Raw genomic sequence first — 27,811 nt, 5'->3', positions numbered from 1 at the left:
TGTGCTGTGCAAAGGTCAGAGACCCTGTATTTATTTAATTTCCAAAGCAGCCTTGAAGTTGACGTCATTCAGTTACTAAATACACTATCAGATGTGTCAGTGTTTGGTGCGCCCATTCTTTTCAGGAGACTCACTTTCAGCTTCTCAAAGAAATCTGCAAACACACCTCCAAAGTTCAGTCTTAGAAGTTGGTTTAGCATTTTCTGCTTCTCACTATCCAAGATGGACAGAAACACCTGTGGATGTTTTCAGATCTGAAGCAGCTTGATTTTCTCCTCTCTCTCAAAGATGGAAGCTTTAAGTGCTGTTTATCTGATGGGGTCAGTTTTGGGGTCTACCAGGTCTTCCAGGTGGTTGTTAGGAGCCCCATTTTCTCTCTAGCTTTTGACCATTTTTTTCAACTCCAGTTCTTTTTCCTTAAGCGGAAAATGAATCATTTGTGCTTACTGGAAATTAAATAAATGATGGATGGTATGTGCCTTTTGCACACTACTGTATAGTTTTATGTTATTACCTGTTATTGACAGATTTACTGTAATTATCTTTCTTTGTGTTGTTGTTTTTTTTTTCTTTTATTTGTTCACCTATTCAGGCTGCTGAATGTTCAGGGATTAAGATTTTCCACTCAAATTCTTCAATCTACTTTGCAAATAGTGACCTGTATGTGAACAGCCTCAAGGAGAAAGTAAGTATGCAAATCATTCCCATCACTATTTAAAATTATTTAAATGAATGCAAATGTATTATACACCGATCAGGCATAACATTGTGAGCAGCACTGCTGTGTCTGATCCACTCAGACAAGCACAACACACACTAACACACCACCACCACGTCAGTGTTACTGCAGTGCTGAGAATGATCCACCACACAAATAGTACCTGCTCTGTTAGGGTCCAGGGGTTCTTGACCACTGAAGAACAGGGTAAAAGTGGGCTAACAAAGTATCAGAGAAACAGATGGACTACAGTCTGTAACTGTAGAACTACAAAGTGCACCTATATAGTAAGTGGAGCTGATAAAATGGACAATGAGCATAGAAACAAGGAGGTGGTCATAATGTTATGCCTGATAGATGTATGGGTTCTCTTTGTGCTCCACTGTGCTGAAGTTATTGCAAAGTGTAGTAACAAAATAACTACAAATTATGAAGTATATTGCAGAAAGCACCAAGAAAACTAGTAGCATAAACAGTGTGACCACAGTAGGGACAAACATTTTAGTAGATGTTAGTGACTTTGAGGTCAGATGTGTTTGCTCTTATTCTCAGTGGTCTGACTTCTGTAATTACAGACAGGCGTTGATCCAACACAACTGCTGGCTGAGAGAAAGTCTCAACAGAAGCGTGCGAAAACAAAGAGTGGAGAGAAGAAAGACTCGAGTCACAGTCCTGCGCAGAAGAAGAATGCAGTTGCCAAACTGGTATGAACGTTTTCTTGTATACGTTACTCCTATGGCCTTAACTACCTACAAGGACACTGAGGTCCAGACCTCTGTAGTTTCAGAAGGTTTTTGTTTTTCCATGTATCTCCATTTATGGGACTTAATGGCGCTGATTTGGCCTCAGGGGCTCAGCAATGAGAATAACAGATCTACCCAGTTAAATAAAGAATACTTATTAAGCTGCATTATTTTTTTAAATAATGAAATTTAATTTTTAAAGTTTTATTTTATTATATATATTTTTAAAGTTAAAGTTTTTAGTGAGCACTGTCGCTGTATTATGACCAGTCAGAATCATTGCCCCCTTTTGCCAAGTTCTGCCTTATTTTCCTCAGCCTTCCAATCACTGCTTAGCAACCGTTGCTATCCGTCATTGCCTCAAGCCTTCAGTTCCTTCATGTCTGTAGCAAAACACAAAGTTTCTTGGTAGTTTCAAGGGGATTTCATGAGATTCAGTGTGGACACAGCGATGAGACTGCCCAATCAGCAGTGACAGGTTCTCAGCTGACATGAAAACAACTCTGATTTGGCCATAGATTTAACTGCCCGCTCTGTTTATCTCTTGTACACAATGCTATGCTTCGCAGAGATGTACAGGTATGCATTATACACACTATACATAAGATATAAGATACTATAAGATAAAATACAGCATACCTATGATACAAATGTGAGCGTTTATGAAGATAATAAACAGACTATGCTTGTAAAATGCAAAACTTATTATTTGTTTATTATTTGGATGACTCATGATGTTGCTAGCTAAATCAGCATGCTTTAGCCTATTTTTAGTCGTTGTCAATATTAATAATTAAATGAGAAATTAAAGTTTTTTGTGTTCTACTCATAACAACAAGCATGAGATAGTTAACTAGCATGTTGATGGCAAAATATCATGTAAGAATTAAGAAATTACCAGGTAAATTTGGCTGTATTTTGCCTCATTAACTGTATGAGTCGCCTGCCTTACGGTTAACTGGGGTGTGGTAGAGAAAGACTTTTATAACATATGTTTAATGTATGCTTTTTTTTTAGTAATCAGTGAGATGCAAGAGAGAAAAAGAGACAAGCAGAGTGGGAGGTAAATGTGATTTAAATCAGTGTAAAACTGATTTAGCTAAATGACTTATTAAATAAAGTAAAACAGAGTAGCTGGAGTCAAATCAGGTAATGTAACAGTAATAGCAGTTTGTGGAAGAATGTAGGGATGGAAAAGGAACAAACAAAAGGAGAACGTGCATAATTTCATGAATCTAAATCCTAGTTATGGCCCTTTGCTCCTGAATACGTGGAGGCTGAGGGGGAATAGACTGTGCTGAGGGTTGGGAGCTCACGTGTTAGAGCTGCATGTTTTATCAAGTATCAACACTACACTGTACTGGATACAGTTACAGCTATGTGGAAAATCTCCCTAGTCACTCACTGTCAGGCGTCCGCGTGTGGTACAGGCTGTGATGTAGAGCTTGGAGTTAACTCATGATTCATTATCTTCATATGAAACCTGTGATTTAACTACCTCTGACAAATTGCCCTGCCTTTGTTGACAGGACGTGGAGCTAGGTGTGGCTCATGAAGTGCTGGACGAGGCTCAGAAGCAGGTGGACGCGCTCAGTAATGGCCAAGTGGCTGAGGCCCAGGCCGAATCGGACTCTGAGGAGGCTCGCTTCCTTCAGCCCCTGTGCCCTGTCCATTCCATCATACTGGACTTTACTCCTGTGAACTTCATGGACTCTGTAGGGGCCAAGGCTATTAAAGCCGTAAGCAAACACTTTCAGCACACATTTCGTAAACACAGATCCATTTGGAACCATTTTAAGGGATAATGCCAGTATTTTTTCATTTTAATGACCTGCTGCCTCATTTCACTGGAAAATGGCCTGCTGTCAGCCACACTGGTTGCTTCTTTCAGTGTCTGAGGGTGTATTAGGTTTTTGGTAAATAACCGAGGCTGGACCAGAAGATTAGCAACAAAAAAAAAAAACCCTCCAAGTTGGTGCGGTTAGCAAAGTAGCTGACTTGCCAACCATACACAGTGAACATAATTATTTATTTGCAATAGTACTGTGCTGCACACTGTTCTGTAGCAAAAAGGTGTAGACAGCTTGTTAGCAATGGTGTAGTTACTTGTGTGCGGTTACAGTTAGCCAACAAGCTAACATTGCAGTTATCAAGCTGGCTAACTTGTCTATACAGTAAAAAACACAAAAGTGTACTTAATTATATCAGATTACTATTTTCTCTCCACAGCACAGTGCAGCACACTGACCTGTAGCAGAAAAAGGTGTAGATAACTGGTCAGCGAAGATGCAGTTAAGTGTGTGCGGTTGCAGTTAGCCGACAAGCTAACATTTAGCAAGCTGGCTAACTTGTCTATACAGTTAAAAACACAAAAGCAAACATAATAATATCAGATAACGATTCTCTCACTACAGCAAAGTGCTGCACACTGATGTGTAGCAGAAAAATGTGTAGATCACTGATGTTGTTGGCATCAGTGGGGTGTCTTGTGTGCCGCTGTGGTTAGCAAACGATCTTACAAAAGTAATGATAATAATACAGTCTCTTGACTGACTGTGTGTGAAGCAGTAAACACAGATCCATTTAGAACTAGTTTAAAGGGTAATGCCAGTATTTTTTCATTTTAATGGCCTGCTGCCTCATTTCACTGGAAAATGGCCTGCTGTCGGCCACACTGGATGCTTCTTTCAGTGTCTGAGGGTGTATTAAGTTCTTTGTAAATAACCGAGGCTGGACCAGAAGATTAGCAACAAAAAAAACCCTCCATGTTGGTGCAGTTAGCAAAGTAGCTGACTCGCCAGCCATAAACAGTGAACATGAATATAAACTCTCAGTAGTAAAGTGCTGCACACTGATGTGTAGCAGAAAAGGTGTAGATAGCTGGTTAGCAATGGTGCTGTCACTTGTGTGCAGTTACAGTTAGCCAACAAGCTAACATTTAGCAAGCTGGCTAACTTGTCTATACAGTTAAAAACACAAAAGCGAACATAATAATATCAGATAACGATTCTCTCACTACAGCAAAGTGCTGCACACTGATCTGTAGCAGGAAAATGTGCAGATCACTGATGTTGTTGGCATCAGTGGGGTGTCTTGTGTGCCGCTGTGGTTAGCAAACAAGCTAACATGGCAGTTAGCAAGCTGGCTAACTTATCTATTCCAAACAATGAAACCACAATAGTAAAGATAATAATACAGTCTCCTGACTGACTGCGTGTGAAGCAGTTTCTTGTTTATTTATAGCCAGTAGGTATTAAATATTTAAAGGTTTGTGGATTTTGTAAGTAACATTAGCATTTCGTTTTGGAGGTTCAGTGCTTGTCTATAACACCCACTGCTGTAGAGGTCAGCCTGGCCAAAGCAGCACTATTGATCAAATAATTCATATGGCAAAGTTCTCCAAAGCTGGACGTTTGGGACACGAAATTCCTCATTATGGCACTGTCCTTTGAAATTAATGCAGTTTTGCTCATGAAATTTCACTAGCAAATACTACTGCAACCAGTACAGTAAGCTAACTAGTGTACCTCTTGACCATGGTGTTGAGCCAAGGACCCAAAGTGAAAAACTACATCACTTTAGACCAGGGGTGTCAAACTCAACCACTAAAAGGGACATATTAACATCTCAGCGAATTCATGGGCCAGCTGTGTTTATCTCATTTTTACTTAGCATTTTGCTGTGAGCCGAACGGGCCATTGTTTATTCAAGTCAAGTCAAGTCAAAGTTTATTTACATAGCGCTTTTTACTACTGTCACAAAGCAGTTCAGCCCCCATGAGCGTCGCCAATGGCGACAATGGCAAGGAAAAACTTCCTAAGAGCAACAGGAAGAAAACTTGAGAGGAACCAAGACTCAAAACGGCAACCTGTGCTCCTCTGGGCGACACCGGATAGCAAACAACATTAGTATAAAATATTAGAATACAAAACGGGAAAAACAGGTGGAGCAACAGTCAATTAGATAGTTTGAGTTTATGCAGCAGCAGCAGGAGGGTCAGTTCATGCAGGTGAGGTGCAGATCAGCCAACAGAGATGGAGCTCTGGTGACTCTAGCAGCTCTGGAGGCTCACATGTGGCGCCTCAGGCAGACGTCGCTCAGGGGCTCAAATAAAGGGAGGGAGAGAGACAGAGAGAAAGAGCGAGAGAGAGAGAGAGAGAAATTGATTAACAGGACAGGTCTGTTCATGGAGTGATATTAGTGAGTTAATAGTGCAACAACTGATATTAGCAAAATGCTCGTGCAGACAGAAACGTTTTGAGTCTAGTTTTAAATGTATTCAAAACATGCCAAAACTGCAACAGCAAAATAGGCTTTGAATACTTATTCAAAAATAATTCTAAATAAAATAAATTGTGTTCAGTAGTGTTTCTAAAACTATCTGCTTGAATATCAGGCATCTTTTCTTTTTGTGTAACAGCTGGCCCAGAGATTGTTGTTGGGGGAAGAGGGTCAGAACGCACACTCTGTTGCAGTGCATGCTGGGGACTGTAGTGCATCTCAGGGTGAAATGGGCTAATAAGAATAGAAAATTAAAATAATTTTGTGGGCCGAGCTGAACTGTGTCACGGGCGTGACCTGGCCCGCGGGCCTTGTGTTTGATACATGGGCCTTAGACCGCACATGTCAAGCTCCAGTCCACGTGGGCCAAAACTCTGCCTCATCAAACACACCTGATGCAGCTAATTAGCATTGAACTGAATTCGGAGTGTTAGATGAAGGTAAACGCTGATCTCTGCAGCACTTTGACCCATAAGGTCCCCACTTTGACATGCCTGACTTAGACAGTAGTCAGTGGTATACCTCTTACAGCGCTGCAGAACTTGGCAGGGGCCTCAGGGGGCTGAGGAGGCTGAGTGGCAGGATTCAACACTGCCACAGTCCACTAGGGCTAAAGACAGCGATTTTATCTGAGCTGTGGGTGCTTGCGCCACCTGCTGATAACTTTGCATTAGATCAAGAGTAAACACAAATTGAACCTTGCTGTGTCGGTCAGCTGAGGTAATTGACCGACCTTTCTTTAGTGAGCCTACAAAAGTCGTTTGAGAAATCGCAGCTGTTATCAAGCATGGCAGCATAAAAAAGCAGCCTCCTGTGGTTGTAAATATCACAAGGCAATATCTTTGTTGTGTGCACCATCAGCACATCGTCTCAGCTTGTTTATAGCACATCAGGAAATGTGGTCAGACCACAGAGAAAGCTGCTTTCTCGCTAAAAACTTGTTATTGGCCTAACAAATCACATTTTAATAGGCCTTAAATTGCTGTAAAAAAGGGCTGAACCGTTTAACAAAGTCCAGTCCACTGAAGCTAACAGTTCAATCTAGCTTATAGGATATTTTAATTTAACCATAGGCTGTTGGTGAAGCACTAGTTTAATGTAGCCGTAAGGTTGTGGTGAAGGAGCGTCTTCCGAGGATGTGAGTGAATTATCTGCTATTGCCAACACATCTTCATCGGTAAAATGTTGATTTTCACATCATTTGAGACCTAAACATAAAGCCGGGGCTTCTTTTTAAAGTCTGTGCGTGTGATGTTAATACGTAAAGGATTTTTTACCATATTTTAGCATCTTTTTTTTCCCCTTCCTTACACAGTAAAGCTACTTCTTTCAATTTGAACAGAAAAAAACGTACACAGTGCCACTTAAAGTACTTTTGAGCGCAGTATAAAATCCTTGGTGAATCCAGTTTGTGAGTTGGTAGCTTTTTAAAACCTATGGAAACGTGCAGGTGCACCTATACATAAAGCAGGTCTTAGTTTAGGTTTATGCAGTAGACGTTTGGTTTTATTTCTTTTTGTTGGCGCCATTCTCCCTAGATAAGCTCCAACCCTGGATTGTGTAGATACTGAACAGAGAACTTGATATGCTTGTTAAAATTTAACTGTCTGTTTTGCATAATGTTGCAAGTCTCTCGTGTCTTTGGTCTCCGTCTCCTTCCACAACACCTTATACACCCCCAAACTCAGACCCTTGGCTGAGGGTCTTAACATATGGGGGCTCATCCGGTATTACTTTCGCTGTCTCGTCAACGTCGTCACAACCTCCTAGAAAGTTGTCAGACAACGTTCATAAGTTTCTGAGGAATTACATCTCAACGTTGTGACAATGTAAAGAGCACCAAGCAGACGACGCTTTGGGCACCAAAACAGTTCGTTGTCACAGTGTAACTGTTTGCAGGGCCGTTAGGAATAAAACCTGATGGTTTTGCTTCCTAACGGGAATTGGCTTGATGGTTGCCGTTAGAGGCCATTAGGAGATGATCAAATGTGTGGAATCAGTCAAAACACCTGATTAAATGATTAGAATCCTTTACACTGTGATATCAACCCATCAGGAAAACACAGAATACCATTAGCCACTACTGAAAACCACCAGGAACCAACAGACACTTTTAATGGGTTCTATGATTTTTTTTCTAGCTCTCTAGCTGAGTTATGGACGACAAATGGATTAAGTAATGGATACACTAAGCAGGGGCGGCACGGTGGCGCAGTGGGTAGCGCTGTCGCCTCACAGCAAGAATGGCCTGGGTTCAATTCCCGGCCGGGCGACCAGGGTCATTTCTGTGTGGAGTTTGCATGTTCTCCCCGGGTCTGCGTGGGTTTCCTCCGGGTACTCCGGTTTCCTCCCACAGTCCAAAGACATGCAGTCAGGCCGATTGGACGTGCTAAAATTGCCCCTAGGTGTGAGTGTGTGTATGAATGTGTATGTCTGTCTGCCCTGCGATGGACTGGCGACCTGTCCAGGGTGTATCCTGCCTTCCGCCCAATGACAGCTGGGATAGGCTCCAGCACCCCACCGCGACCCAGAAGGATAAGCGGTTTAGATGATGTATGTATGTATGTATGTATGTATGACACTAAGCAGCAGCAGCCAAAAGTTACCGTGCCATTAAGCCACGTCTGCCATTGTGGCAGAGAATGCATGTGCACGTGACGTCACTGAGGCTGAGAGTGCATCTGTCTGGGAGTGCACGTCTGCAGCCAGACTCTATTGGGCTTGGCTGGCGTGGAAGAGTAGATGTTGGATGGGGTGATTTGATGCTTTGTAGATACAGCAGTATGGCATCGTTTGATTTGCATCAGTTTTTAAATAGCTGTGGTTTTGAACAGCTAGAATTATGTAGGAAGAATGAGTTACTGACAATAACTGCTCACTTCAGTGTGCCTGTAATGAGGCAGTTGGTAAAGAAAGACATTGAAAAATAATAGCAAGTAGTTTGGTGGAACTCTGAGTTACTTCCGCAACTGGAAGAGCTCTGCCCTGAAAGTGGTTTCCCAATATCTTTTGGGATGACCACCTGACTGAAGAGGAGAACCAGCTCTCAGTAGCCTTGTGTGTTGCTTTGCTGATATTGGGATGGTGAGTCAGATGGTGGTTTTAGAAATGACCATCAGTCCTGGAGCAACATTGATAGGCTATTTTTTAACCTGTTCTCAAACCCAGCTGTCTACTGACTGTAATTACTTTGAGTGGTCCATTTCTTTTCTAGACAATGATGGCGTATCAGTATCCGGCTGATATTCTGGATGGGATATGGGAGTCAATAAAACAATGAATATGATTCAGTCCGGAAACAGCACTCACCCACACTGTGTAATGTGATGTGATGATGTTAGCTTTGTAGTTCTTCCTGTGGGGATACTAGAGTGACTGTGCAGTTTCAGCATCTTAGACTACTTTTAAGTGAAGCATAGAGGTTTTTAAAGCTGGTAGTTTATAAAAATAAGGAAAAATATCATATCTGTATAGTCAAGACTGTAATGTTAGTCACAGAAAAGAAAAAACAGTACTGTGCCATCTCCAGCTCTAGACAAATACAGTTAAGATTCTGTCTGTTGTGATTGAAACTGTCTTTATTGCAGGTTATTAAGGAGTGTGTGACTACTGATGTCAGTTGTCCTTGCTGGTTCTAGCAGTGACCATCAGTCCTGGAGCAACATTGATAGGCCAATTTTTAACCTGTTCTCAAACCCAGCTGTCTGCTGACTGTAATTACTTTGAGTGGTCCATTTCTTTTCTAGACAATGATGGCGTATCAGTATCAGGCTGATATTCTGGATGGGATATGGGAGTCAATAAAAGAATGAATATGATTCAGTCCTGAAACAGCACTCACCCACACTGTGTAATGTGATGTTGATGTTGTGAGGATAATATAGTGAGTGTGCAGTTTCAGCATCTTACACTACTTTTAAGAGAAGAATAGTAGTTTTTGAAGCATAGTAGTTTATAAAAAAAGGAAAAATATCATATCTGTATACTCAGGATTGCAGTGTTAGTATCAGAAAAGAGAAACCGGTACTGTGCCATCTCCAGCTCTGGACAAATACAGTTAAATTTCTGTCTGCTGTGACTGAAACTCTGAAACTCTGTCTTTATTGCAGATTATTAAGGAGTACGCGACCATCAATGTCAGAGTTGTCCTTGCTGGTTGTAACAGTGAGTGTTAAACTTTTCTTGGAATTTAATTGTAAATTATCTGCACACACCCATATATGCATCTCAGCAATGTTAAAGTCATATTTAAATTTCCTCAAAGGGGAATTCCACTGACTTTTCAAAATTTCTACCCAATTCAGTTGCTGGAATGGTTTTGACTAGGATTTCTTTACAGTGGTGATGACAGGAAACAGTGAATTTACACATGTCTAATAAATGTTTATATGTAATGTTGGTGATGGTAAAATACAGTAAGTTTTCCTTGGGAAACTATGCATATATTTTTCGCAATGAATGGATTAAAAAAATAAAGACTCACCGCTTCATTAGAAGTCCACCTCCTTGTTTTTACACTCATTGTCCATTTTATCAGCTCCACTGACCATATAGGAGCACTTTGTACTTCTACAATTACAGACTGTAGTCCATCTGTTGGCCGTCATAGGCCGGTTGGTATATAATATGGGCCAAAATCTTCCTAAAGACAACAGTGTCTCAGGCATCAGGCATTCATTAGGTATTCATAACCATTTCGTGTAATAACTTTATGGGAGGGAGATTTTAGAGGTGGACGTCTGGTTCCTATCACCACCACTGTGAACAATTCTGACTCAGTAAGTTTCTCTAGAACAGAGCAATGACTTTGTTTACATCTTAACAATTGAGTTGTTCAGAAATTTAGAAAAATAGGTGGAATTTCCCTGCAAGAATTGCTTATAATGAGTAAAAGCTGGTTGGTGCCAGTTACCATTATACAAAGCTATGGATATAAAGAGCACTGAAAGAGCTCTCCGCTAATTCTGTATATTGTCTTGGACAGGAACCCTGCTGTCTGACCTCAGGACTCTGCAGTTCTTCAGCGAGCCTGTGACTCCTGACATCATCTTTCCCACCATTCATGATGCTGTACTGCACTGCAAGCACAGGGGGGGTTGCCGTTCCTGCCCCGCTGTCGAATGAGTGCACAGGATACACCAGGACTGACAGTGTGGCTAGAGTATGTAGTGCAGGGCAAGTTTTAGTTCTACTGTGACATGCATTGAAAATGGTGCCCTGCTTTATTCACAGGATTTAAAACTGTGGCCAAAAAGAAAAACCATGAGACCTTAAGGAACAGTTTGGGGAAGAAACCTACACAATTTTCCACTTATGGCTACAATGGCATTTTAGGGCCACTGTTAATAAAAATAAAAATAGTAGACTTCGAGAATAAAGTCGAGTAATATTTCAAGAATAAAGTCATAATATTTTGAGAAAAAAAGTCGGACTATTTTGAAAAAAAAGGCGTCATATTTAGAGAAAAAAAAGTCATAATATTTGGGGATAAAGTGGGCTAACTGTAGGGGGGCTGCCATAACATGTTGGGGGTCTCGGTTGCTGTACTGGCGCCGGAGCTCCACTCACTCCTGTCTCTCTGTGGATCATTTTGATCATCATTCTCACTGTCTGTGAAACTTCATGCCCTCTTTGAATGGGGGGAGATGGAGCCCCGATAGCCATGTAGACGACCCTGCCTGAGATTCTCCTTCAACAACACAGACAGACAGTTTCCTCCGAGTCCGTCTGGCTCTTTATTCTAGATAAACACAGTTTCCTGCTCAGCCGTTTCAGCCGGTTCTTATCCTAATAACAGACTGGTGCTGATGTGCAGGAGAGACAGGGAGACTGAGTGTTTCTTTATGGGTGAATCGATATGAAAGTAGAACTCCACCAACTCACCGCCCCTCATTTAACACCAGGAGGGGCTGCCTTCCCTTGCAAAGACTTTGGCCACAACATTGCGACCTTCCTGGCATTAATGCCACTTTAATGTTGTAATTCTACGAATTTATTCTCGAAATAGTACGACTTTTTTCTCGAAGTCTACTATTTTTATTTTTGTTAACAGTGGCCCTAAAACGCCGTTGTATACGCCAGATGTAGTTGATAAGCTAAGAAATGTTTAAGTCCAAATTTTGCCTTATTAATTTAGAACTGTTGTTGTGGAGCTAATGTTGCTAACTACTACTAGAAGTCAGTAGTCACCCAAATAGCCCAAATAGTTTCTGTAAAGATGTATCGCTAAGACTTCTCTCAGTCCCCTCAACCTACATCCAGGTTTTTATTAAGGTCGCACAGACTAGTTGATTTGTTTTAGGACACAGTATGACTTACTGTGAGCTATGAAAAAATAATAACTTACTTTAATAGCAGTTTCAGACAACAGCTAGTGCTCACCAAGCAGGACTGATCTTGGATCAGATTCCTCGGTCCCACTTTATATTAAGTGTCTCTAACAACTGTGTAGTTACATGTGAACAACATATGCAACAACAATGTAACTAATGATTTAGTCACTGTTACAGATGGATTACAGACATACACCTTATGTAATTACACATGTATAAACTTCAGTTTTGCCTCATGTAATTACATGAGTTGTAACAGCCTATTCTCTCATGTAATTACACAAGGGTAATAACAAACATTTGTACATCAGACTGGAACAGCATTTTTTTCCAGCAGTAAAATTAAGTATGTAATAACTTACATTAAGACATTATTTACACTGTATCTGCCAGCTTTCCTAACATTTAGCTAGTGTTTATGTTGCTAGTGCTGAGACACTGTAACCAGTTTCAGCTTTGAACCATTCTGTAATGTGACAGAACAGCAGACGACCCCTTATATTAACATTTAATGACATTAATTAAATGTGTTGCATTTCCCCCAAAGCAACATCTATTTTATCACTCCATTATTACACAGTACCTACATAACAACTACACAGGAACTGTCCACTTATTTTACAGTGTTATTATACAAGAAAGTTCCTGTGTAGTTATGTTATGTAGGTACAGTGTAATAACAGAATGGCATTAATCAGTGTGACGTAATTAGGTCACCTTGTTATAACACAGTTATTCCAGTTATGTAATGTTATGTAAAACATTCTTCCTTTAACTGCTAGAAAAGACTGCTGATCTTAGTGTATCAATAAGATACGCTTGAGTAACTACATGAGGCAAAACTGAAGTTGATACACATGTAATTACACATGTAATTACACAGGCTGCACTTCTGTAATCCATCGGTAACATCGGCTAAATCATCAGTAGTTACAATGCTGTTGCATATGTTATTCATGTGTAACTACACAGTTATTAGAGACACAATATAAAGCGGGACCGATTCCTCTATTTATGATGGTCATTGTCATGAACACTGATTCTAGATCAGCACTTCGACTCCTGAGGTGAATACAGACCCTGTTGTCTAAAGTTTCTGCCTGTTCATTTTTATAATTGGCAGTAAGTCTTACTGTGACCAAGTTAACCAGTCTCACCACCTTACTATCCACCTGGATTGGGTGACTATTGAGTCCTAGTGTTTGTTACCAACATTAGCCTCGCAGCTCCAGTTCTAAACTAAAGAAGCAAAATTGTGACTCCAAACATGTCTTGGCTGATCAGCTACATCTGGGCTAAGTGGAAAACTGGGCATTTTTTTTTTTCACTCAAAATATTCCCTTAAGGAACGTCATAATTTGCATAAAGAAGACAAAATAAAGTGGGGTCCAAATGTCTGAGATTGCAAAACTGAATTAATTTAAACATGAAAAACAACAGGAAGTTTTATAAAAACAAAGTTATTACAAGCAAACAGAAGAAGCATTCAAGATTCTGCACTATTTATAAGCCACTATTCAAATTTATTTTTGGGAAATTTAGTTCAGATGACTCTCAGGAGGATTTGATGTACTGATCAGAGGCTTTTGCACACCCTATCATTAAAGCAAAAGGGGGACATGTCACCAAAACTGAGAAATTTTGAAATTCATGCTAAAATCTCTACTTTTTATGTAAATTATTATGCTGATAATATTATTTCTGTTGAATTAGAACGGAATGCATATAGAAGCACTTTGACTAGCGGTCTCAGACTTTTGTACCCCACTGTAGATATTTTTAATTATATTTATTTAATCAGTGTTATTTCTGTCAAACACATAAATGAATAGTCTAATTATTGTGTAACAGACTGATACAGTCAGAAACCTTGTGCTTCTCGAGCAAACTGTTCCAAGCCTCTTAGAACCTTCGATCGATGGACTACAAGGACTTCTGGCTGTAGTTTTTACTGCCTCGAAGCTCTTGTGGATCCAAGTCTCTCACCACGTTCAACAGGCTAGAACATAATAGAACAGGTTCTGGTCTGTCCCTTTCAGGTACGCTGCAGTGACCATGCTGTAACACTGAGACACTGACGAGGCTGCGCAAGTGTGGATGAGAGATTACATCGTATTTATTGATTACCGTAGAATTCCTCAGCACTTTTGTACTGGTTACATTCTTGGTCTCCGCCAAAATGTTGTACTAATGTTTAGCATAGAGGTTCATGAAGTGCAATTAATTGGAGCAGAGTTTCTCTGTGGAACGTGGATCAGAAAGCACCGGCAAACATCTGATTTAGATTATTTAAAATATTTTAAATGTAATTTGGAATTGCTGCCAAAACTAATGTTACTGGATTTTTAGCTGACTGGTCCTTTCCCACCAAGGTCAAGTGTCCATCATGAATATAAAGACTGTTACACTGTTATAGATGTAATATTAATGTTTGTATTGAAGATGCTTCACATTTCAATCAGCCAACATTAAAACCACCTCCTTGTATCTACACTCATTGTCCACTCTTCATCATCAGCTTCACTGACCACGTAGTCTCACTCTGTAGTTCTACAGTTACAGACTGTAGTCCATCTGTTTCTCTGCATACTTTATTACCCTGTTCTTCAGTGGTCAGGACCCCCATGAACCCCCACAGAACAGGTACTATTTGGGTGGTGGGTCATTCTCAGCACTGCAGTAACACTGACGTGGTGGTGGTGTGTTAGTGTGTGTTGTGCTGGTCTGAGTGGATCAGACACAGCAGTGCTGCTGGAGTTTTTAAACACTGTGTCCACTCACTGTCCACTCTATTAGACCGCCCACCGGTCCACCTTGTAGATGTAAAGTCAGAGACGATAGCTCATCTGCTGCTGCACAGTTTGTGTCGGTCATCCTCTAGTCCTTCATCAGTGGTCACAGGACGCTGCCCACAGGACGCTGTTGGCTGGATATTTTTGGTTCTCAGTTCAGCGGCGACACTGAGGTGTTTTAAAAACACTGCTGAGTCTGATCCACTCGCACCAGCACAACACACACTAACACACCACCACGCCAGCGTCACTGCAGTGCTGGGAATGTCCCACCACCCAAATAATACCTGCTCTGTGGGGGTCCTGACCACTGAAGAACAGTGTACCAACGTATGCAGAGAAACAGATGGACTACAGTCTGTAACTAGAACTACAGTGCGCTCCTATACGGTCAGTGGAGCTGATAAAATGGACACTGAGTGTAGAAACAAGATGGTTTTCGCATGATGGCTGATTGGTGTACGTTATTTGGCTTCTGCCATCGTTGCAGCTGCTTCAACACGTTTTTAACAGTGATTATAGCTCAAGACAGCCAATTTCTGTCTACATGTTTTATGATAATAAGGTCACACCAGTCTGAAGCCCCCTCCCCTCCTGTACTGGCAGCTCTTGTTCTTTATTTGGATGACTCTAATTTGGTACTACAGTCCAAATGCTGATGAATGGTGACACAAAAGTAGCTGTAAATGTTGGCAGTCTATGATATTTATATATAGAGAGCTCATTAGAAGTGTTTATTTAGCAAATGCTGTTATGTGTGAGGACTATCTCAGGCTGAATGACTTCAAGTTGTAGTAATACTAACATTCTTATCTGGAGGACTCAGTGTTACCAACAGAACGCCAGACTTGACTGATTTCTGGTGAACAGCAGGCGTGGCTCCTGTCAAACTGAGAGAAATATCACAGTGAAGAACAAAAAGAAACTGCAAGAAATATGGAATCAACAATAATCTTTTAACTGTCATTCATTGTTTGTTTGAGAGCACTTCGTCCTGAAGAGTTCAAGTGTCTCCTGCCTATAAATCAAGACCAAAGCCCTGAAAGCAGCGGCAGTTATTTTGTGAATTTTAGAGGTATTTTGTATAATAAAAACATTTAAATGATTGTTTTTGTCTTTTTTTCATTTCCAGGCCGGCATTTCTGGCCTTAAAGGGGAATTACACCAATTTTTCAAAATTTCTCCACAATTACTGAAAAAGAACTGTTAAAAACAATGAGAGCTTAACGTCTTTTGTTAACTGATGTGAGCGTGGAAACTTTTCTATACTGCGGTCGTTTATTGTATCTTTTATTTATATTTTATCGGTTTATTTATCTTTTTTAATATGTACATCTCCTCTTTTGCGAGCGTAACACTGACCACCACTACTTTCATCATTCATATTACTACTGTTGGTATCCAATAGTATCTATTAACTCTATATTATTACTATTGTGAAAATATTGTCAATAAAAATATATTTATAATCAATAAAATATTGATCAAAAATTCAGTTTAACTGAGAAAGGGAAAAAAAAAAATGTCATAACTTTTGTACAGCATGTTTAAAACATGCAGAATTGTGTTCTCTGTAGAGGATGTGCACTTATTTTAACGTTTTCAACAAAGCATGTAATTTGACTGGGGTGCCCCAACTTACCACTGCATAAAATTATTGATTATCAACTTATCTTTATTATTAATTATCTATAATCACGTGTTAGGTTTCTGCAGTTCCAATTACTCGTATGTCACTACGTAAATCAGAAATAGTTCAAATGGTACCATTTATTAATGCATATGTACCTATTATATAGTTATTAACAGACCATAACTATTAAAGATAATTAAATTGATGTTTTTATACAGTGTTATAATTTTCCAGGAGAGCAAAAGAGACCTTATTATATTCTATACTTATTCTAACATGCTGACGAACTCTACGCTGGGCACCTTATCACCTTTAAGCGGCTTTGAACTGTTACAAACAGGACACTCAGTAATAGGAGTCGTACATTTTTTGTTTATTTATTATTGATAACGCTAAAGAAAACATCAAACTAGCATGAATACGCTGCACGGCTCTCTTGCAAAGAAAATGAAAAAGAAAAACGGACAAGGTTTAAGGCGCAGACGTCGATTTAGTTGTAGGTCATGTATCGGGGGGTGGCGCTGAACTTCGCGTAGGACTTGATGACCTTGTTCACAGCTTCCAGGAAGTCTTTCTCTGTGGCGATTTTTCTTCGGGCTCTGATGGCAAACATGCCGGCCTCTGTGCACACGCTCCGGATCTCTGCGCCTGAACGAGGACGTTTCCGAAAGGAGAACAAAAGGTCATTCAGTTCTTGAGCCCAAATGAGTCACTGATAAACAATTATAGAGTGTGGGTTTTAGATCATAAACTATGGTGTTCGTTTCATGACATTAACGTTTGTGAAAGTACCTGTGCTGTTGGGACAGAGCCGTGCCAGCAGCTCGAACCGAATATCTCTCTCCACGCTCATGGAGCGAGCATGGATTTTAAAGATGTGGGTACGTCCCTGAAAACAAAACAGCACAGAAAAAAAAACAGTGGTTTAATACATGTGTATGCTCTATGTATATCTCATCTCTATATTGCTTTGTAGGAACACTGTTTCACCAGTAGATGGCAGCAAAACATCACAAACTCATAATGGAGAACTTTGACCATTGCTGTGCCTCAAAGCTGAGGATACAGCCGTGTAAGGCTGCATGTCTTGGTCACTGGAGGCCTGCCTTATTTTGCAGTATCCTTCAAATGCAGCTGAGAGACACACTTCAGTTCTGAATTTTGAATTTAAAGGACTCAAATAATGTATCCTTCAAGAGTTTCGATCACACAATCCTCCTCTCAAAAGCTCAAAAATTTGAAAAATGAGAAAAAACAGCTGCAAGTTATGATCTGTTGTGTCACCTAGAGTACAGGGTTCATATGCTTCTAAAACAGTGGAATTCAATGACTTTTCTAACAAAATTTAATTTTCCAAATTTTTAGTATAGTCATTTGGTATGTCAGTATACCCTGATAGTGACCCACCAAATGGTATCACTTTCCAGTTTTAGTTAGAGCTGGGGAAAATGGCCATGAATGAACAAATATTAATATTTATCATTATCATAATAAATCGTCACAATACGCTTCCCCGTAGATACAAACTGTTCAGTTCTCAACTGCATATTGGATAATAAAGAAGGCATAATTAGTCCTATTTAACTGAATTCAGTGCCGCATACAGAATGTGAAATACTGAAAACCTATCACTGGATTCACAGTGATTTGATAAGTAATGAGCAATTTATACATGATGAAATAGCAGGGTCCCTGTTGCCAGGTGTTTTTTTTTGTGCACTTCATCATAATCCATAAACAACCGTAAATTCAGGAAGCATGGCTTCACTACCTGTATTAATGTCAAATCAAGTCAAAGTTTATTTAAATAGCGCTTTTTGCAACAGGCATTGTCACAAAGCAGCTTCACAGAAAAAATGGGTCTGAGCCCCCATGAGTGTCGCCAATGACGACAGTGGCAAAAACAAGAACGAAGACCCAAAAGGGGGACCCATGCTAAGCTTACATATTAGAAATTGTCATGATATTGAATTTTATCAGTACCGCCCAACACTAATTTAACATAGGCAACTCAGCTGTACTAAGAGGAAAAACCTGCATTATTTAAATATTATTATATTATTTAAATATAACATCACAATCACTCAGGACTAGTAAATCAGAACTCAGTCTAAATGAAAATTGAAATGTGCACCAGGTTTAACACTCTGAAAACAGATTTTTTTTTTTATGACAGTACATCAGTGTTCCAGCGTATTCTGTTTTGATTCACCAGTTATCCCACATTCTCATGTGCAAACGTCCATCAGTTTCATTTAAAAAGAGTGGCTTAACATGTCAAAACAAACACATGCACATGCATGCATGTCATATCCATCAGGCTGACACCGCTCCCCAATTTATTCACTACCTATGTTTTGCTACATATAAAACAAGATCCAGTGAATTAATAACAATTTGTTAGCCAGGGTAATGAGATAGCCAAGTTAAGTTCTATTTGGACAGGATTCATTTTATATTATGAGGGGAGGTAATGTATTTATTGGGCTACTGATGTTTTTCAATGATTTAAGTCCCGTTCAAATCCGCAATGTCAATAAATTGTTTTTTTTTGTTTTTTTTTTTGTATACCCAGGTCTTTCCTATCTCAGCTGCAGCCTTGAATTTTGAGACACGTCTCACAATTAGTCTCTTGCTGGTTTTGGCAGAGGTTGCCATCATGTAGGCCAACCCTCAGACGAGACTCACCTCTAGGTCAGGCAGACTGAACTCAATCTTTCGGTCTAGCCGGCCAGGTCTCATCAGAGCCGGGTCCAGAGTGTCGGGTCGGTTTGTGGCCATCAGGACCTTGATGTTTCCTCTGGGGTCAAAGCCGTCCAGCTGGTTAATGAGCTCCAGCATGGTCCTCTGCACCTCATTGTCTCCTCCAGCCCCATCATCAAAACGTGCACCTGCAAGACGAGGACCAGAACAGGGTTGTTAGATTTGCATAGAATGAGATGTTTCAGGCTAGCAGAGTGAGGACAGAACTGTCAGCACTACATCCCATTGTCAATATACATTACATGGCCAAAAGTATGTGGACACATGATCATCAGACTAATATGAGTTTGTTGGACATCACAATCCAAAATCATGAGCATTAATATGGAGTTGCTCCGCCTTTGCAGCTATAACAGCCTCCACTCTTCTGGGAAGCTTTCCCCAAGATTTTGGAGTGTGACTGTGGGAATGTGTGTCCATTCAGTCTAAAGAGCATTTGCGAGGTCAGCCACTGATGTTGGACGGAAGAGCCTGGCTCACAATCGACATTCCAGTTCATCCCAAAGGTGTTCAGTGGGGTTGAGGTCAGGGCTCTGTGCAGGCCACCACACCAAACTCGTCAAATCATGTCTTTATGGAGCTCGCTTTCCGCACAGGGGCTCAGGGAAAGGAAAGGGTCTTCCCCAAACTGCTGCCACAAAGTTGGAAGCATGTAATTATCTGAAATGGCACTGCATATGGAAATCTTAGGCTTCTCTGCAGCTTCTCGGCAAAGGAAACTGACTTATGGCAAAGGTGGCATCCTGTGACAGCGCCATGTTTAAAGTCACTGAGCTCTTCAGTACGACCCTCTACTGCCAGTGTTTGTCTATGGAGACTGCATGGCTATGCGCTTGATTTTATACACCTGTTAGCAATGAGTGTGGCTGAAACACCTGACCTCTATAATTAGGAGGGGTGTCCACATACTTTTGACCACCTAGTGCATACTTCAGTGTCTATTATGGAAGGACGCAACCAGGAAACAAACCTCCAATAGCATCAATTTCATCAAAAAAGATGAGGCAAGCCTTCTTAGTCCTAGCCATCTCGAACAGTTCCCGAACCATTCTGGCACCCTGAAGAAAAACGAAAACAAAAAAACAATGAAGCCCATTTAGAAAGCCAGGACAATTAAAAATATCTTCCTGGAACTTAATAAAACTTATTGTGTTGTTTATTTTTCAATTATAAGCTTCTTGTAAGGAAGCCAGAAACTCACCTCTCCTACGTACTTCTGTACCAGCTCGGAGCCAATGACTCGGATGAAGCAGGCATCGGTCCGGTTGGCCACAGCACGAGCACACAGGGTCTTTCCTGTGCCTGGGGGTCCGAACAGCAGCACTCCCTTAGGAGGCTCAATGCCCAGGTTCACAAAGCGCTCCGGCTGAGGACAGAAACGTAGACATTAAAACCAGGGACTAGCAATGGAGAAGCTAAAGAAATGTTTAATGTAGTTGCAAACATAATCCAATGGAATTATGACTTACATGTAGCAGAGGGGTCTCAACTACTTCTCTGAGCTTCTCGATCTGCTCTTTGCAGCCTCCCACATCACTGTAGGTTACATCTGGCTTCTCCTCAACCTATTCAGGAACACAGACTTACTCACGGAACAACAATTTGCGCGTACTTAACAACACTCATTCTACTGCCATGTGAAAGGTTTCCGCTCTCCTGCTCACAATAAACACCGATCAGGCATAACATTATGACCACCTCCTTGTTTCTACGCTCATTGTCCATTTTATCAGCTCCACTTACTATATAGGTGCACTTTGTAGTTCTACAGTTACAGACTGTAGTCCATCTGTTTCTCTGATACTTTGTTAGCCCCCTTTTACCCTGTTCTTCAGTGGTCAGGACCCCCATGGACCCTCACAGAGCAGATACTATTTGGGTGGTGGATCATTCTCAGCACTGCAGTAACACCGACGTGGTGGTGGTGTGTTAGTGTGTGTTGCGCTGGTCTGAGTGGATCAGACACAGCAGTGCTGCTGGAATTTTTAAACACCTCAGTATCACTGCTGGACTGAGAATAGTCCACCAACCAAAAAATATCCAGCCAACAGCGTCCTGTGGGCAGCGTCCTGTGACCACTGATGAAGGACTAGAGGATGACCAACACAAACTGTGCAGCAGCAGATGAGCTATCGTCTCTGACTTTACATCTACAAGGTGGACTGACAAGGTAGGAGTGTCTAATAGAGTGGACAGTGAGTGGACAGTGTTTAAAAACTCCAGCAGCACTGCTGTGTCTGATCCACTCGTACCAGCGCAGCACACACTAAAACACCACCACCACGTCAGATGTAAACAAAGTAATTCAGAGTGGATTGATGTGAAATGCTCTGAGGCAAATTGTTAACAGCGATGGTAACAGGTTATGAATACACTGCCTGACACCTGAGGAAAATATTTTATGACAGTTCTGAAATCACATTTTGACCCAACATATATCTTTAATCCATACTTGGCAAAGAGATACATGCAGGGTACTGAATGGTAAACTAGTGCTCAAAAAGAACCACTTTTTCAGTCTTACCATTATCAGTGTAAAATTACTTATAAGAAGTCAAAAAACATGTATAAAAGGTTTTAGATAGTAAATAAAATAGCTATATTTGTGTTGAAGTAATCATGACCTCTGGTTCTTATCACAACTGCAAAAGCATCCTTTGCGAGTTTCTCTAGAATGAAGCATTTCACATCAAATCACCCTGAATGACTCTGTTTACATCCCATCAATTGAACTGTGTCATAGTTTTGAAAACCAGATGAATATCTGCTTTAAGACTGATTGACATGCCATTTTGGATAAAACAAATATTCCATCACGTTATTCTAAAGATCAATAACAAACATTAGGAGCAGCTTAACTTTTGTATGCCTTATGTTTTCATTTCTCACCTGCATCATAGTAACAGTGGGATCAATTTTGGGTGGGAGTGGAATGTGGATCTGATACTTGTTTCTGTCAACACTAAGAAGAGAAGGGGGGAACAAACAAGACAAGAACATTAGTTGTGCTCCAAACCCCTGAGAACTACACTGCCCACCCCTGTCTAGCCTCCGCTCTACTTACCCAACCCTCATTCCTTCCTCAATGTCAGTGGGGGCGACCTGGTCACTGAGGTCCACCACAAACTTGGCAAACTGCTTCACATTAATGATGTACTTTGGATCCTCGGAATCAGCATTGATTATCTTGGTGCACCTAAAAGGTCAACATCACAGCATTCAAAACCAAAAATGAAATCTGTCAGGACCTTATAAGAGACGCACAACCAGAATCAGGAGATTTTTGCAGCAAACACTTATTTTCTCGTGTTTCATGAGGTAAATACTGCGAGGCAGGTAAAGGCACTTGCACTGTATTTGGATAATTATTACACCTGTACCAAAATATCGCAGCACAAACTTTTGCATGACTCACTGTGATAAACAGCCAGTTGCCTCTTACTTTGATTCAACCCTTCATCTGATTTATGTTATTTAAACTGATTTTTCATTAAAACAACATAAAGTGTCGGTTTGGCTCATTAAAGAGCAAACACACTAATAAAACTCAGCCCGATTGGCTGTAATGAAATTGGAAACAGTCACACAAATCCATCATTGGTTCATCCCTAGGATCTGTAAAATAATGTACCTGGCAACCTGTAAGGGCTGCTCACTCTGCAGAGTCTGTTTATCTGCAGCCAAGTCCCACAACGCGGGGGGAGCCAACCCCGTGTCCGACTCTTTAATGCCTACAGTGACACCAAAAAGACATTTTAGTACTACAAAACATCAACAGTCACCTCAACAAGGCAAATGACTGAATAAAGATCCCCAAAACTGATCAGTCAGTCTGACTTTTTCATAAACACACCTGTAAGTTCATTGATCTTCTTGAGAAGCTGCTGGATGTCGTCCTCCACTTGCTTAATCTGACGAGAATAGGTGCTTTGACCCTGTGTATTAAAAGAATGGTTGACATTTAAATCGGGCACTAACCAAACGTTTCACAACCATGTAGCTTAAATCTATGGACCCCCGGAGTTGATGGAGTGAACGCTCTGCAGTTCGTACACTCGTTTTCTTATATTCGTGGTCACGTTTTCTTTACTTCGTAGATACTTTTTTTTTTTAAATCATGATCATGATTTTCCAATTCGTTCTCTAATTTTCTTTTAACCGTGGTCATGTTTTATTTTTAACTGAACGTTCGTTGTTCGTGTTTTGATAACAGCTCCCTGAGACCGTCTGACGGGTTTTGACGTGTTAGATTGATGAGATAATGAACAGAGATGCTCATCGGGTCTGATTTTGATTTGGGGGGTTTATGAGGAAACTGTAGCTCCTCTTCACAGCAAACGGCCCACAGTGTTTCTGCTCCCGGTCAAGCTGCGGTGTTAGAGACCATCACACAATTACAGGACGAAATGATCAGCGTTTCAACATCCTCACATTAATATATCTACACCTAATGCCTAGATCTGTTAAACTCTCTCGCCATTTGACCTCATCCCACATGAAAATGTCTGTGTGTGTTTAATTTGAGTTTGTTGAAACGTTGACGCTGATCATTTCTTCCTGTAATTGTGTGATGGTCTCTAACACCGCAGCTTGTCGCGGGAGCAGAAACAGCGCTAAGCGGCCGCGCTGCGTCTCTGTCTCTGTTAAATATGATCATAAGAAAGCGCAGTTTAGTGAAGATTGTGGATGTAGTTTGTTGTCTTCCTTCATTTCACCACCAAACTGCAGCTGCACTGATGAATCTGAGGGCCGTTTGCTGTGAAGAGGAGCTGCAGTTTCCTCATAACCCCCCAAATCAGAATCAGACCTGATGAGCATCTCTGTTCATTATCTCATCAATCGAACTCATCAAAACCCGTCAGACCGTCTCAGGGAGCTGTTAGTTACTTCTGCACCGGACAAATAACACAACCTGCATCTACTACAGTGATTTTGGGCACAAATAAAAAAAAATAAACAACGTGCGTTCAGTTAAAAATAAAACATGACAACGATTAAAAGAAAACGAGTGAACAAATTAGAAAATCATGATCACAAAAAAACCGTACCCACGAAGTAAAGAAAACATGCACACAAGTAAAAGAAAACGAGGGAACAATTTAAGAAATCATGACCACGAATAAAAGAAAATGTCCGTACAAGCTGCAAAACGTTCACTCGAATTAATTAGTTATTTATTTATTTTCCCCTCCGGGGCTCCGTATAAATCTGTTCCAGCCAATGATGTTATGTAGCCAGCATGGTAAATACAGTGAATTGTATTTGTAGTCAAAGACATGGTACTTACATAGGTTTTCAGAAGAGCGATGTCCCCTTCATCCAAAGCTGTGAGGAAAAAATAAAACAGCACACCTGTTAGAGTCGGGGCTAAGTTAAAGCAGCTAACTAACAATCTAAAGAAAATAAAAACTATTCACTCACTCCAGCTTATATGCATGTATGTCATACGCTGCTTTTTATGTGTTTATCCTGTGCAACAAACAATGGATATTCAAGTCTACGCAAGACGCTACTCAGTTCATTAACCTCTTATTCTCCAGGGTATATTTTGGTTTTTCCATCTGAATTTGCATGACCAATCATAAGGCAAATTATTTATTTATTCTTAAACGCTCTGTGTGTTATTTTATAAAAATAATTTTTACAGAGCAGATCACTGAAGAGATGCCATCTGTTTATAGTTTATAGCCCAGATTTGTGGAAAAATGGGTCACAAATAATTGTGAGTTCAGCTTCTTTTATTATGAGGGTTTAAAATTACATCACCTATCTATTTGACTGGAAAGAAGACAGTTACAGCTCTCATACGACCCCCACCTTCTGAATGTAGCTTATGAAATATGAAAGCTATGAAGAATATGACGAAGTGCATTTTGGAACCACGGGTGGTCTCAAGGGGTTTAAGAGGCTATGTGAAATTCAGACACAATATAAACCCAGTGGAGAAGGCAAATCTAGCCACTAGGGCTGAACAACCATGGAACCAGACTTTTTTCCAATTCAAATTACAAAGTAAAGGAGAACAGGTGTTTTCAAATTATGTCAAAAACTAAAAAACAAGAAAGACAAAAATGGAGATACAAGGTTTTCTTCAGACAGCAGCGATATATTTATTCATTTTGCAGCCTTTACAGAAAAAGCTGTGGAGGTAATGCTGACTGTGAGGTAATTCTGATGTTAACAGCTGTCAGTATGCCATTTCTTATTATTTTGCACAATAGTAAATGATACTATCAAATTTTGTATTTTGCTATCTGCTTAAAGGAGAAGTTAGTTAGGCTTCTGATATCTATCTGAGGCACTGATGTCTAATTCACCTGTCCTGGCATCAATACTGAAGGGATTCTCGTAACACGTTCTCCCCACATTCACAATCTCGGAGTTATCTTTGACCCCCTCTCCTTTAACATTCACATCAATTCCACTGTTAAGACAGCAATTTTCCATCCTTGTAATATTGCTTGTCTCTGGCCGTCCCTCAGCCCAGCAGATGTAGAAACACTTGTGCAGGTATTAGTGACCTTGCAGTAAAACTACTGTAATGTTCTTCTATCTGGCCTTCCCTATTAAAGCCCTTATTAGGCTACAGTAGGTACAAAATGCCGCTGCTAGGATCCTCATCTGCTTTAAGAAAACCGACCATATCACCCCTGTCCTTCAGAATCCTCACTGGTTATATATTGCCTTCCATGTTCAGCTCAAAGTTCTCCTTATTATATAAAAAGCTCTGAACGGTCTGGTTCCTCAATATCTGATTGAGCTTCTTCATCTATATGTCCTATTTAACCCTCCTCCTTGGTTGGATTAAAATAATGGGATTAAAATGCATTTTAAGCCAAACCTTTGTCCCAAACAGTGTCTCAGACATCAGAGAGTGTATTCATAGCCACGTCATATAGCTAATAACCTTCTGTGAGGGAGCTTTTAGAGGTGAACGTCTGGTTCCTATCACCACCACTGTGAATAATTCTGACTCTGTAAGTTTTTGCCTTGGTATAGCCTCCATGTATAGACTAAAATTAATGGATTAAAATACGTTTTAGGCCAAAATTTTCTCACAAAACTACCCTAACACAGTGTCTCGGTCATCAGGCTGAACATTCATAACCATTTCATGTAGTAACTTTCTGTCAGGGAGCTTTTAGAGGTGGACGTCTGGTTCCTATCACCACCACTGTGAACAATCCTGACTCAGTAAGTTTTGCCTTGGTAGACCCTCCATGTATAGACTAAAATTAATGGATTAAAATACGTTTTAGGCCAAAATTTTCTCACAAAACTACCCTAACACAGTGTCTCGGACATCAGGCTGAACATTCATAACGATTTCATGTAATAATTTTCTGTCAGGGAGCTTTTAGAGGCATTAAATGCTTCAGATGTCTGGTTCCCATCACCATCGCTGAACGGTACGTTTCTCTAGAACAAATCATTTCACACCGAACCATTCTGAACGACTGTTGACATCTCAACCACTGAATTACGCAGATATTTTTGAAAAATTCGTGGACTTCCCCTTTACGTTCACTACATTGTGCCACATTAGCCGGCTGGTTAGCACTAGCGAGCGAAGACTTGGGTGATTATTTCACCTCCATCCGGACCGCAGCTCTTTATAAGCGGACGATATTTCAGACGAAGCTCTTTCTCATCATTTCTCAGCCAGTTTCTCAGTAAAATCAGCCTAAATCGCTTCGAGTCGGGACAGTGAGAGCTGCAGCCTCTCAGCTAGCCGAGTGAGAAGCAGCGGGCGGCGCAGCAACACTCGGCACCCGAAAGCTCATATAAACACATACAGCGCTTTATACACGAATATACACGAGTCAGTACCTCGAATCGGCCCGTCCTCCTTCTCCTCCTCTTTAACTTTGCGCTGCTCGGCTCCTAAATAATCCGGCATCGTTGCTTTCCTTCGATTTCTCTGAGCGCCGCAGAGACGAGATTACACAGCAGGTTTTCTAGCTACGATGCTAACGCTATCGCTTCTGGTTCATACGACCAACATCCAAACGACAATGCTTATTACAAAATACAAGTCTTTTCTCTGTCGCGAACGCGGTAGCTGGAGAATTCTCTGATAACATGCTACCTTGTTAAAATTTGATCAAGCTTATTAGCTTATCCGACAGTAGAAAAGCTGTGAAAACTTTAACCATTACTCGCAACACTCTTGGTATATTTTTTTCATCAGTATTATAATTTATTTTCTAAATTATCTATTTCTTTTATTTCTCAATTTTCGATTATTTGCAACACTCTTGGTATTTTTTTTCCATCAGTATTATAATTAATTTTCTAAATTACGTATTTCTTTTATTTATTCACTTTCGACTATTCGCAACACTATCAGTATTGTTTCCGTAGGACTGTAAATATTTTCTCACTTATGTATTTATGCATTCTGTTTAATCCTATTCTTGATTAATATCCCGCTGTCTTCCCCTCAGCGCCCCCTTTTCCTACTTCTATTCCTCTACTAAGTTTACATTGCTTTGTAAGTCCTTTTTGGCTATAACAAATTATTGTCTTTTTTAATGCTGGCTACAAGC

General features: G+C 40.5%; 2 protein-coding genes across 2 annotated transcripts in view; one reads left to right on the top strand and one right to left on the bottom strand.

Moving 5' to 3' along the window:
- The window catches only part of slc26a5 (solute carrier family 26 member 5), a 34,460-nt gene extending 23,431 nt beyond the window's left edge, over positions 1–11,029 (top strand). The window contains exons 15-19 of the mRNA XM_036577753.1: positions 593–685; positions 1,294–1,422; positions 2,991–3,200; positions 9,852–9,906; positions 10,727–11,029. Of these exons, the coding sequence (XP_036433646.1) occupies positions 593–685; positions 1,294–1,422; positions 2,991–3,200; positions 9,852–9,906; positions 10,727–10,866 (627 nt within the window). The 3' untranslated portion in view covers positions 10,867–11,029. The remainder of the gene's footprint in view (positions 1–592; positions 686–1,293; positions 1,423–2,990; positions 3,201–9,851; positions 9,907–10,726) is intronic.
- Positions 11,030–16,851: 5,822 nt separating this feature from the next.
- On the bottom strand, positions 16,852–27,259 carry psmc2 (proteasome 26S subunit, ATPase 2). Its single transcript, XM_036577752.1, has 12 exons — positions 27,093–27,259; positions 24,550–24,587; positions 23,116–23,197; positions 22,894–22,993; positions 22,327–22,458; positions 22,152–22,224; positions 20,732–20,827; positions 20,464–20,628; positions 20,233–20,320; positions 19,188–19,390; positions 17,292–17,388; positions 16,852–17,147 (listed from the first exon to the last, which is right to left on the bottom strand). Exons 1-12 carry the CDS (start codon positions 27,160–27,162, stop codon positions 16,990–16,992), a joined length of 1,302 nt encoding a protein of 433 aa, XP_036433645.1. The 5' UTR covers positions 27,163–27,259; the 3' UTR covers positions 16,852–16,989.
- Positions 27,260–27,811: the final 552 nt, after the last annotated feature.

This window comes from Colossoma macropomum, unplaced genomic scaffold (assembly GCF_904425465.1).
Source record: "Colossoma macropomum unplaced genomic scaffold, Colossoma_macropomum, whole genome shotgun sequence".
In the NCBI taxonomy this organism is placed as follows: domain Eukaryota; kingdom Metazoa; phylum Chordata; class Actinopteri; order Characiformes; family Serrasalmidae; genus Colossoma; species Colossoma macropomum.
Note: the sequence above shows the minus strand (reverse complement) of the source record. Positions and strands in the feature narration are given on the sequence as shown.